Source organism: Archocentrus centrarchus, chromosome 4, assembly GCF_007364275.1.
Source record: "Archocentrus centrarchus isolate MPI-CPG fArcCen1 chromosome 4, fArcCen1, whole genome shotgun sequence".
Taxonomy (NCBI): domain Eukaryota; kingdom Metazoa; phylum Chordata; class Actinopteri; order Cichliformes; family Cichlidae; genus Archocentrus; species Archocentrus centrarchus.
The window spans coordinates 12,203,533-12,216,332 of record NC_044349.1 but is presented as its reverse complement, the minus strand read 5'-3'; the positions used below and the strand labels follow the sequence as shown (position 1 = coordinate 12,216,332).

General features: G+C 39.0%; 1 protein-coding gene across 11 annotated transcripts in view; it reads right to left on the bottom strand.

Moving 5' to 3' along the window:
• Positions 1-12,800, bottom strand: part of csnk1g2b (casein kinase 1, gamma 2b) — a 41,034-nt gene that overhangs the window by 14,794 nt on the left and 13,440 nt on the right. For all 11 annotated transcript variants that reach the window (XM_030726818.1, XM_030726810.1, XM_030726813.1 and 8 more), the window contains one exon: positions 3,597-3,666. In XM_030726818.1, the coding sequence (XP_030582678.1) occupies positions 3,597-3,666 (70 nt within the window). The remainder of the gene's footprint in view (positions 1-3,596; positions 3,667-12,800) is intronic.

Sequence of the window (12,800 nt, the reverse complement as noted above, 5' to 3'; positions counted from 1 at the left end):
AATCGCACTTTGCACCGTGGAACGTTTCTCAGTGCACGAGTTCCAGGCATACCGATTATATCGATGCACGATGTCAAAAATTCAGGGGCCGCATCCTTCGAAGGACCCGGCCCACAGTCCTTTGCAGCCCACGAAGACCGCAAAGGCCGGAGGTGAGCAACTGTGAAATTGGACGGTCTAGCCTTCATATCAGCGTCGCCTGTCCTCACCTCTGCGTAGCTCATGTCGCCAGCAACTGTGAGTGCGAAGCACAGCTGTGGAAAAGTAGCTGGTTAAACGGAGAATGAACTTTTTCTCCTTTTTGTGGTTTAATTTAAGTCTTTAATTCAAAATAAGCTGTTAAAACAAGCATGTATATTGATTCATTCGTCAACCAAACTTAAATTAATATTTATCATGTTAAATATTTAAATGTGATTAAAATGTGATTAATTTCGATTAATTAACTACAAAACTCCTAATTAATTAGATTAATTTTTTTAATCGAGTCCCACCCCTAATAATAATAATAATAATATGTATATATATATATATATATATATATTAGTTTGCAGTAGTAAAGTTTAGTTACCCATTCTGTTACCTTGATAACATATCTGCAGAACTAAGATAATAAAAAGCAAAGCTAAAAGTCAACAGTGGTCTCACTGAAAGGAGGAATGGCCACAATGTGCTCAATGTATCAGAGGAAACATCCAAAGGCAGAGAGAACCCAGCCTGGACTTGAGGAATCCTCTGCTATAATGAGGGGAAATGGCACATGAGATGACCATTGGGTAGACGTCTTTGTGGACATGCATTGTGTTAGATTAGCTTACAGCTCGAATCAAGAGATTACACCAAAGACAGTCATCTAGACAAACAAGCCACACCCTGTCAGCAATGCACCTTAGACTGTTTCCCCACAGCCTGTTAGAAAGCCAGAGAATACTGTGACCAGGGAGACTAGGGAAGCTATCCAAGTAGACACCATAATGGCCTGAATGCTTGTAGAGGGCCAGCTATAAATAGCCAAGGACTGCCCTAATGCCCCACCTCCTTATCAACAGTGGAGGGTTTTTGCTCAGGCACAAGGAGCCAAGAAGCAGGCACGTGTCACTAAATTAGACCAGGACACATGCACTTTACTTGACAGACAGGGGAGAATCACTGCAACAACAGGACCATTTGGAGCAGATTTAAAACAGCACACACAAACATGCAGCACGTACAGTGGTACAAAAATAAAACAGACAGTGGACTATTTAGAAATGCAAACTTACTACACCAACCCTTTTCCATGGATCAAAAAAAAAAAAAAACAAAGAAACAAAAAAACCCAAAATGCATCTCACAATCGACCAAGTAAGCTTACTTTAAGGAAAACAACTGAAAGTTGATATCAGTATATACTTAATGACAGATGACTTGGTCTTGGATTGGACACACGCACGCAAACACACACACACAAAAAACTTCTCCACAAAACACACACAAATCAGACAACTGAGTAGGGGTGTGTGATATAGACAAAAAATATCTCGGTATTTTCTGTGAATTTGTCAATAGCAATAATAAACAATATTTTGCATTATTTAAAAATGTGTTCGCAAAAGAAGTGCAAGCTAGTCAAGTATAAGATTTAGAAGAAGAAGAAAGAGCTTTATTTGTCACATACATATACATGCAGTGAGATTCATTCTCTGCATTTAACCCATCACACACATGGAGTATGTAGTATACACAGCACAGCATGGAGCAGGGGGCAGCCAAAGGGCGCCCGGGGAGCAACCTGGGGGGGGGGTGGGCTTGCTCAGGGACCCACAGTGATGCCAGCCCGAGGATTTTGAACCAGGGTCCTCTCAGTGATGAACCCTCTTCTTCTCCCCTAGGCCACCACTCCAGATTAAATTAGTGTTTTTGACACATTAACTTAGGCGAGTTTTTCAAAAGCAATTGCACAATACGGAAGACTTGACAGAATGGAAAAAGAAAAAAAAAATAGAAAAAGAAGCTGTTCAGGGGGATTCCTCCTACATTATAGCAAAAATAAATAAATCACAGAAAATATACACCTTCATCTGATCAGAAACCCGTTTTTTGGTAGACTGCTTCAGCGTATTATCCAAAAGTTTGCTGAGTGTGTGTTTTGCCAGACACCTTAGCTGATTTAGGTTTGTCTTGGACAGCGGGTTCCTGAAACTTTTCATAGTCCTCATACTCGCTGATGGTGGAACAGGTTAGTTGTCAAGCTATCCACTTTCTTACAATGTCTGCAAACTGCAGTCTTTTGATCATTGTCAGTCTTTTCAAATCCAAACCACCTCCTCACCTCGGAATTAAATCTAAGGCGGCAGACTGTAAGGCTGGCCATGTCTGAATTTCTTCCCCTGGCGCAGTGTGTTCATTCTTTTCCAGCCTTAGGTGTGCTGTTTAGACAGCTATGCTAGCACACAGTATGGGCGCTCTCAATGTGTACGCGCAGCAGCCTATACTAAAGCATAAAGTAGTGAATGCGTGGAGCTGAGGCATTTTGATTGTTGTTTTTTCCCCCAGTCATTAGCATACTCGATAATGTCACTCACACATCGTTAACATGGCAATTGCGATATTATCGTAGACGATATATATCGCACACCCCTACAAGTGAGCCACTCCAAACTACCAACTACCCACTCCCTCCCAGTGCTCAAGTCTTCCACCTCTTCCACCATCTGTAAAAAGCTATGCATCAGTAATATGTTCTGGTCATTGTTGTAGGAGAGGAAAGTCTGAGATAAAATTAGGAAAAAAATCTTAAGCAGACTTTGGCAGCATCCTCTGGGCCCACAGATGTACAAAGATAAAAGTACAGTAAAATTCAACTTAGTAGAATGAGGCTGGCTGGAGCAGTCTGTCATTCTATTTTTGGGCGTTTCTATTATCTAAAAATCATTAACTTTAGTAAGCCCATAATTTACTGAACTTTATTTAAAGAATGCCTTTTTAAATAGTAGAACTGTAAATACAATTTGACTGAACCTGAAATTTAAATGGGTGGGGTGGACTGTGAAGCTCATCATGCAGGTGCAACTACCAGTCACTGCCGTGAGTAACCTCCAACATGAGAAGTCTGCAGCTGCAGACAAGAGCAATGAGAGGCCTAGACCTCACCAGCCTTGGCAGAGCCATTGCAGGTCACAGCTATGAAAACCCTGAAATGATTTATACTTCCCGTAGAAGAAGGAAGTAAAGTTAGAGCTCAATCTTGTTGACACATCCAATATCTTGACTTGAGATAAACTAACCAGTGAGTGAATTTGCCTTGTAAAAGGGTGTGAAAGCAAATCACTAAAGAAAAATGAGTGCGCTGGATTTATAAAACGAGACAAAATGAGAGAAGGTGGTGAAAAGGAGCCCAATAATCATTTTTTAACTTGTTTTATAACCAACAATGACCAACCCTAACTGAAGATAAAATTCAATCACCCACCCATCTTTGACTACAGGTACTCATGCAAGTTTTCACTTGCAGCCCACGTTAATCTAGTATGAAAATGTCCATTCACATTCAGGTAATCATGACTGCACTGTCAATTAGAGGGGAAAAAATATTATACAAACTGAAGCTCTCTCACCTGAATTTCCCAACTGTTTGTAAAATCTATACTCCAAATGGAGCTGCGGCGCCCTGGATTTTATAGGTTCCTAGAAGAGAAAAGAGAAGAAAGGAAGGTGAGTGTTAAATATTAAATAGAACACACATCAGTTCATGAAAAATATACATGGTCATTACATACAGGTGTTTGGACAGCATTACTTTCAAAGCAGATAACCGCATTAGACTGGCTTCATTTATAAAAGAAAACAAAGTTTTACTATAATTAAAATTAATTTAGAACATGAACACAGTTTCTACACCATGAAATGAAGTTTTACATTCACTGCAACAGTACAAAAGCATTAATTTTTGAATTCATACCCCAAGGGTACAACATTTGTGAGAGACAATCTTGCATGCATTATTATGATTACACTGCCTTGCAATTAACTGAAATACCTATAGTACCACATTTTACTTATTTTAATGCCAACCAGAACTTTAATTAAGTTTCGGGTGAGAGGATAAAGAGCAGTTCCAGCTGGTGTACAACAGGCTTTTGTGATGACATGGCTGATAATCAACCCGCCAGGACATAATGTTCATTATATCGCTAGCTCCAGCTTTGCAACCTAAAATGTAATCTGATTAACCCCACTCTCATGATGACAAGGGCATTATAGACAAACGTGAAGGGGATAGAACAAACACACACCCAACTTAATTCCTTTCCTTAATCTTCAATAGCTGTGTCACAGCCTGTGCTAAAACCCCAGTTTGCAGTCCCCATTTCACACATCTTTGGACCCATGTAAAGCCAGTATTGGTCAGCATACTTTAAAAACTACCCTGACATGCCTAAAATGTTGATTATCACTTTTTTTCAAATAAAATAAGGCTTCATAAGACTTTTTCTAGATAAAATAAGCAAGCAAATAATGATGAAAATAAGGTATATAGAACTGACAAAACAGTATTCAGCAGTCTCTTGCAGTTTTGTAGCTTTCTGCATGTTAATTCAGCTGCTCCACAAACAAAAATATGAAAATTCCTCAAACTTTATTTAGTTGGGCAACTTCACAAAAGTGCTTTGATCATAGAAGAATCACAGTAGTTTCCCATGGGCATCTAATTCCAAAGCACTTCTATTTTAAATTATATAAACTGAAAGCTCAAAGGCTGTTGAGCTCCTGTATTCACTCCATTAGGCCTTTATCAAATCAGGAGCACCGTCTCGTTCTGATGCCCTGCAAGAACATAGATGTGAACACAAAGTATGAGCCATGCTGAGCACGGTGAGGGACTTTACATCCTTTTATGATAAATGGCTGTCAGTGCTATAAATACATTCTGTGGTTTTTGTTTAAGGTGCTTTCAGAAGATGGTTTAGCGGAGGTGGTTTTTAAAAAAACAAAACACACACACACACAAGCGTATTGACCAACCTTGCTGTACTGTTGCCTGTGTGCTAAAATACCACCCACATAGGCCCTGGTTTAATCAAAGTGCCTAATTGTGGGGAAAACAAAAACAGCTGTGATCAGTGTTATACATCTGGTTGGTTTCGCCCTCTCTGATCCGCTGGTCTCTGGGCACACATTTTTTAGGAAATGTTATCCTATGTATTATTGTAGGGTGCAACCTAAACATGCGCTTCTGCAAACAGCTGAGAAAGCTAGTGCTTCCAACGGTGCTTCCAGCAGAAAAACTCTTTATTTATACTACTGCATTTAAATCTATGGTGTAGCCTGATGTGCATCTTCCCAAAAGTGTAACTGTGATAGGTCTGTTTGGTGGGAATACGGTACAGTGCTTCACTCTTCAACACAGCCTGAACTCTCTTATAGTCTCTTATAGCGTTCTTATAGTTTCTTGAAGTAGTCTTCATGAATAGTTCTCCAGGCTTCCTGAAGAACATTCAAAGCTCTTCTTTGGATGGTGGCCACCTTGTCTTCTGTCTTCTGTCAAGATGATACCACACTGCTTCAATAATGTAGGGTCTAGACTCTGAGGAGGCTATTGTGTGTTTTTCTAACCAGGTATGTCTTTATTGCATTGAGTGTTTGGTATCACTGTCATGCTGAAAAATGAAGCTGTGGCCAAGATGATGCATGGAAGATCAAAATCCGGCAGTACTTTTCTGCATTCATAATTCCATCAGTTTTGACAAGATCTCCAACACCACTGGCTGACATGCAGCTCCAAACCATGACAGTCTCCACCATATGGCTGTAGACACACTGTTGTACCTCCTCTCAAACACCATTTCTGATGAGGCTTCAGTGAACGGTAGATGGATCAACTGAAGGGCCAGATTCATCTCTCAGGTCCTGTGTCAGGCCTTTGCTGGATTTTTCCCTATTTTTTAAGGACATGACTTTCAGACACTGTTCATCTGCTGTTGATACATTTTTTAAGCCTGTCGGTTCTTCTGTCCTTCGCTTGTCCAGTTTCCTCAAAATGATTGAGGACACTCTGCACACAATGCTGAGATATACCCAAGTTTTTGGCTAATAGCTCTTTGTGTATCACCTTGTTGGTGCAAAAATACCAGTTTATGCCTGTCAAACTGTTTATCTTTGGTATTTATGTAGATTAAACTAAAGAAATGGGAACAATTTGTGTTTTTGTGACAGGCTTTTGGTAACAAAGTGCCCAGTAATTCATAGGTCAGTGTTAAGTAGCTTAACTAAAAGAAAAGAAAAGAAAAAATACATTCCTCTGAAAATGGTCAGACCCCAAGACTAAAAATGAATGAAAAAGCAATCAACATCTAAAGAAAAACTTTGAAAGACCTCCAGAAAGCCTAGGGAACTGCTGAAGATCACTTTTTAAAAATTACAAGCAAGTCTGGCTCCTTGGAAGCAATACAAAGGGGTGGCCCGAGACTTTTTCACAGTGCTGTGTGAAACACATGTAATTATATCTAGCTTGCTCATTATGCTAATTCATTATCTAGTATTCTGCCAGTACAGACATGCACTGTTTTTCTTGTTTTCATAGCTCTGACGTACGCATTATATATTCTGCTAGTTCTGATCTCTCCTTCTTGCACTTCACTAAAAGTAACTCTTGTCTGAGATTCATCAGCTCCAAGTCCAACATGAACAGTTTAGATTCACTTGTGACACACCAGTGCACAAGTATAAATGCTAACAGCAACATCACCAACCACGGCAGGAATTCAGGGTACTACTAGAAATAAGATTTTAGACCCGCAAGTGCATATTCGTAATAGTATACATGAATATAAAAGAATGAACAGTCAGGTTTTGGTTTGAAAGCAAAGAGAGAGAAAACAGCTGGTTAGACGAGGAAGCACATAAGCTAATAATCATTTGAACAAACCTCAAAAGTGCAATAAAAGTTAATTGATATAACTCTCTGCATGGTTTTCTACAGCAGATGATGGGACAACCCTCTGGAGATTTTATTCATTTATTTCCCACCTTTTCCCCACGCTTACTTAAAAAATAATTCACATAATGGGCAAAAATGTAAAGAGCTACTGTACATGAGACAGTAAGCAATAAAGAGGAGTGGAAGCCTGAAGAAGAAGAAGACATGTGACTACTCTGGGAGGTGGACCAGGTATCTCACGCAAGTCTGGCCATGCCAGGAAGGAGAGGGAAAGAATATATTAAATATATAAATAAGGGGTAAAACCAGATGGCACCAACCCGCAGGACCTTTTAAAACAGCTTACAATAAGAAACAGAGGCTTATAGCAGCTTTATGTACTTAAGAGTCATCTCTATTCCAAGCAGATGGGCTACACTATGGTTGTGTGAATGACCGAGGCCGAGCTACAAATGTCTGATGTAACATCTTTGGATATGACAAGGACTCTTCTTCTAGCACATATCATATTTTTTTTTATCTGCTCCCTGGGCTTACTGTGCATGCTCAGAATGAGAGCTATCCTGTATCATGACAGGGCAGGGCAGAAGCAATGTGGTGCAAGGAATAAATGGATACTCTCACATTACTGTCAGTTAAAGCCCTTAATTAGTTTGTTAATGTTAGCACAATTTTTCATGAAATGTGTGTTGTCAATGAAGGATAAAGAAAATTTCAAGACAAAAACACCACATGGCAGCTTTTTCTACAATAAAATAGTCACATGAGCTTTTTTTAGAAAAAAAAGTTTATATTATTTTGATGTAGCTTGATTGCTATACTTAAGAGTGTCTGTTGTGATTACTCTGAGCTGTGTCATGTAGCAGTACTGTGCCAAGTGTGCTGTCCATGTCAGCTGACCCACAGACCAAAAGGGTCTTTCTCTACCTCAGCTATTTTACTCTGCACCCATGTCTGCTTTTTTTCTTAATGAGCTGCAATGAATTGTATGATTGTAAATGTATGTTTAAAAAATGACATTATGAAGAAAAATGGGAATTCATGAGCACATAACATCCTATTTTTTGCTACAGTTTCACTGCAGGAACTCACCTTACAAGTGATACCAGCATTTAAAGAAAGATCCCCCAAGCATCCCTTGTAGCCCTTCTGTTCTGCAGTGTAGCATCAACTGGATTCACATGGCATACCGATTTTGTGACAGCTTGGACCACAATTCATATTCCAAGCCCGGCAAAATAACACAAGTTACATGAATATGAATATAGATCTGAGACCACCTGCAGTTTTCTGCTTTTTGCCTTGCTTCTGGCATGTTGCTGGTTCTTGAAAAATAGAGCTTGTTCTCAGTTTAACCAATCAGCCTTGAGGCCCACCTAACAGGTATTCAGGTCTGTTCAGAAGTAACTACCCCAAAGAAGAGCACAAAGGTGCTATGCAATATTCAGTGGAGTAATGTGATATTTATACAACCCTTTATTAGGTACATTCCTAAAGGTAGAATGACTAAATATATTCAAAGCAGTTTCTACTCTTTTAATCTTACTGACCACTGAAAGTGCCAGTTGAACCCCAGGAAATTGAACCCTGAGCTTCTGACTGATCAATGGCCAGCTCTGTGGGATCAGAACACATGGGCCAGCCTTTTCCTCCCCATGCACATCAGGGAGCTTTGGCACCATTGATCCTGTTGCCAATTCAACAACTGTCCTTCCGTGGACCACGCTTAATTAATAATCACTGCATACTGGAAATACCCTAAAAGGTGTTATGACATTACATTAAAGTTGACAAATTTAAGATAAAAAAAAAACTTAAACAGATAAAGAAAACTAACCCTGAAAAATGCCAGAACTGTAGATTCTGACATCTTTATCTCATACTAACAAATCTATGCCCATGAACAACTTCACAAGCAAGAAAGTAGGACTAGAGTTCCAAAAACCATGACAGCCATTCAGGAACAACACTGCAGCAGCTTCATTATAGGGTATTTTCATTCAAACTACTGAAGACACCCTGTAAGGGGAAAGATGGGAAATGAAACGGTGATAAATGACTGCTAGCTGTTGCTCAACACTAAAAAGATTACAGACTTGTTGATATTAGCACAAATAGAGCCCTTGTAGCCTCAAATCCTGCAGCTCCAACAGCCTGCAAATGGCACTGAGATTAAATGTTACATGCCATTTGAAGGGTGACTCTTAAGAGCAAAACACTTGAAGCCTTTATAAATAAATGATTATGTCATCAGCCATTAGTTGCTGCTTTCTGCATTATAACTTTTGATGGCCTCCAAAGACTTGTGTAGACAGAGCAGACCATCAGCACCACGCAAAGTCCTCTTCCTGGGATTAACAAACTCTGCATATGATGTCATCTGGACTAAATCTGATCTCTATTTCCACACTGCTGAGAAACATCAGCTCTGGCCTCAGTGACTGGAGAGAGTAGTGATCAACAGACTACAGGAGAAAAAAATAAATAAAAATCATAACTGCAATCAAAAAACACTAAATAGTAAATTACATAAAAACACAGTAAATACTTTGTGTTGCATATCTAGCACCTGCACAAAATGTAAAATAAGAGTTTCCAGATTTACAATCGCATTCAATTTGAAGAGCAATTATATATTTTAAAACAATTTCACAGCCTTCATCTTGGAACATTTAGGATGATGTCAATTAGATACAGAATGACTGTCACTGGTGATTTAGCAGTATGTCAGCGGTCTAAAATGACTTCACATGATTTCACATATTCAGCTGTAAGCACTTGCTGGACACATAATGTCATGTTTTGATTTAATAAAAGAGATTGCCTCTTGACCCCGAGATCATACACTTAAAACTGACTGCTGAAGTGACAGCTGCAATGATGTAATGCATTTCATAAATAAATATCTGTGTTGTTCAGCCCTGGTGACATTGCATATGTATGCCTATGTCCAGGGAAAAGACCCAGCATTATGCATAAGGCTCAGAATAGATGCTGACCTTTGCTTGGCTCCCAGCAAACCATTTCAAAATATGCAACTGACAATGTGACTCATCTCATCTTAGAGCAACTCAAATGTCAACAGAGTGCATCTTTACTTGGAAGCCATCACATAAGCATTACGGGTGCTGATGGATCACTGTAAGGCTCAGACAAATGGAGATGGCTGAGGTGTGCGTAGTTTCTCTATTCAAGCTAGAGGTTAGGAGTTGGTTTTAAAGAGTTAGTGGTGTCCGAGGGCAACAGCTGGCCGATGCCCAGCACTTCTCCTCTTTCAGCTCAGATTTACCGTGCCCAGATGGAATCATCAGCCGTTTCCCAAAAGCCACTGTAATAATCAGGAACTGCCAGGATCAGTCAGAATTAGACATTAATTTTATCTTCTTCAAATTTTTTTGTCCTCAAGAAGATAAAAATTTGTAAGAGGTCAATAACAAAATTGATAAGGTCAAGTAACACACCTATTTTAGCACTTGAGTACAGTAGGGGACTGGTGGCCTTTGACCTATGTACACACTATATGCCAACTGTGAATTATTGCCTGTGTTGGGAGTGACTGTGGGGTAGGTGTGGCACAGCTGAATGAATTGAGAAACAGCACGGGAACTACTATGTTATCTCATTGTCAAGACTCAAAATGGCTTCGACAGCAGTTAATATACAATATCTGATATTATCAGGATTTGAGATCGTTAAAAGATCCCATTTACTGTAACCATAAACTAAATTCCCTAATTTTATACTATGGTAATGGCTTATAGCTTCTAAAAGTTCTTGTTAAACTCAGCTGCTACAAAAAGAACAGGAAAAACAGATTACGCACTGATCTACACAGTCACGGGTTGTTCCACTGACATGAACGTGAATAGGAAGCGTCCTTTGTCTTTTACAGGAGCGAGTCATGGCAAAAATTGAATGAACTGAATTGTGTACCCTCTTATTTTTACTCTGAAACTCTAGCAAATAATTGTACAAATAAAGACCAGCTAAATTTTCTACTGTTTGACTGCAAAATGAAAGATAAGGTTCAGGATTTTTACACACAAATCAGGTTTAATGGCTTTATTTTCTGTTTAAACAAGTAAGCCTGGCCAGCTCTGTGAATCAGGGTGCAAAACAGAAAGGCTAAAAAATTGGCAGTCCTTATTATATAATAATTTCACAACAAGTTTCCCTGGTAAGAGGAAAATGTTTGACAGATTTAAAAAAAAAAAAAAAAAAAAAAAAAAAAAAAAAAAAGCCTGTTTAATTTCAAATCTAACAAGCTTAACTACAGTCAACATGACAAAAAAAAAAAAAAAAAAATGACTCTGTGTCCTATTCCTAATCATCTGCCCTAGATCCTGTTAAGCCCTAGCAATACAGCAGCATATTTGAATTTTCCTACATGGAATCAAGCAGCTTTAGCTCTGAACTCAAGCTTTGCCCCCTTGTCTTGCAAAACAAACTCTCAGATGTAGACCTGAAGTCAATCTGGCTCTAGCTCTCTTTTTAAATGACCATCATCTGATTCTGGTTTGGTTATTTTGGCTCTTGTTTACCACCTCAATTACAATCCTGTAAAGAAAGTCAAGACAGAGTGGTGAAGCGTGCATTCAAAGCAGTGACCATAATCAAAAAAAAGGAGCAAAATGTGAGAAACTGGTGATGCTTTAACATTGTATATAATTTGGCAATACACTGAGTGTAACTCCTGAAACAGCTGAATGGAAAATATGACTAGTACTTTGGTTTGAACCAGGATGTACACTTAGAAGCTACAATTACACAGCACTCACTGCTCCACATGCATACACACCCATACACCATATTCAAACCCATTTTTTATGTTGTCACGATTTTGCAGTGTCAGTGTTTTATGTACTTCTATATAAAACACTGACACCAGCATTTAGGACACCAACATTCCTGTGCAGGTTTTATGCCTGCAACAAAATCTTGACAAACACGGTCTGTCTGTGTGAACGTACTGTGTTGCTGCTGGCTACCGATTCATTCGAGGATTAGCTAGCTGACTAAAGGTAGGCTTTCATATGCTGTTGACATCCAAGAATCTTTTCACTCAGTCCACCCAGCATGCACTCTAGAGGGCCAAAGCAGGGTAGGGAAGACGTTAAAGCATCAAAATGTCACTTGAACTCCTGACAAACATGCTGATAGAGCTTTTGTTCCTTTACAGTTTTTTGACAACTGCCTCATGGCGAGCTGGTGTAAGCCACTGAGCTAGACTGCAACGAGAGCTGCTTATCATGCAGTGGGAGGAAGACATGAGAGTTGGATACAACCCCTCAGATTTCCATCACGACTGACCTAGCAATGTGAGCGGCTTCACTCATATACACCACCTCACTCATATGCCTCTGCATCAGTGACTCAGTCACAGAACACAAGAAAGTCAACCAGAGACAATCCTTCCTTCCCAGACATAGAGGGGAAATTATTGCATTAGCCTGAAAATTAATATTTTTCAAAAACAAAAAAAAAGAAAGAAAAGATTTGGAGGGATGAGGTCATTTTATAATTGCTCATCCTACATTTAGGCCTATCCAGTGCATACTAGGAATGGTCATTTTCGAATAGTCATTAAATTATTGAATAGATCAAATAGTTTGTGAGACTATTTGTTATATTATAATTCCTTATATTTACCAACATCTGTATGTAACTACCACCAGAGGGAAAGGTAATGCACACAGAATCAATTTACTAGCCATTTGTTTTTTGGAATAGTTGAATATTTCACAGTGAATATATCAAATAATATTTTTGCTTAAAATGACCATCCTGCATAGTTACCAGTACTCAGTGTAAGCAATACAAAACATTTCATGAAATACTTAAAGTAACAATCTTTTTTTTTTTTCCCCAGAGTGAACATCAG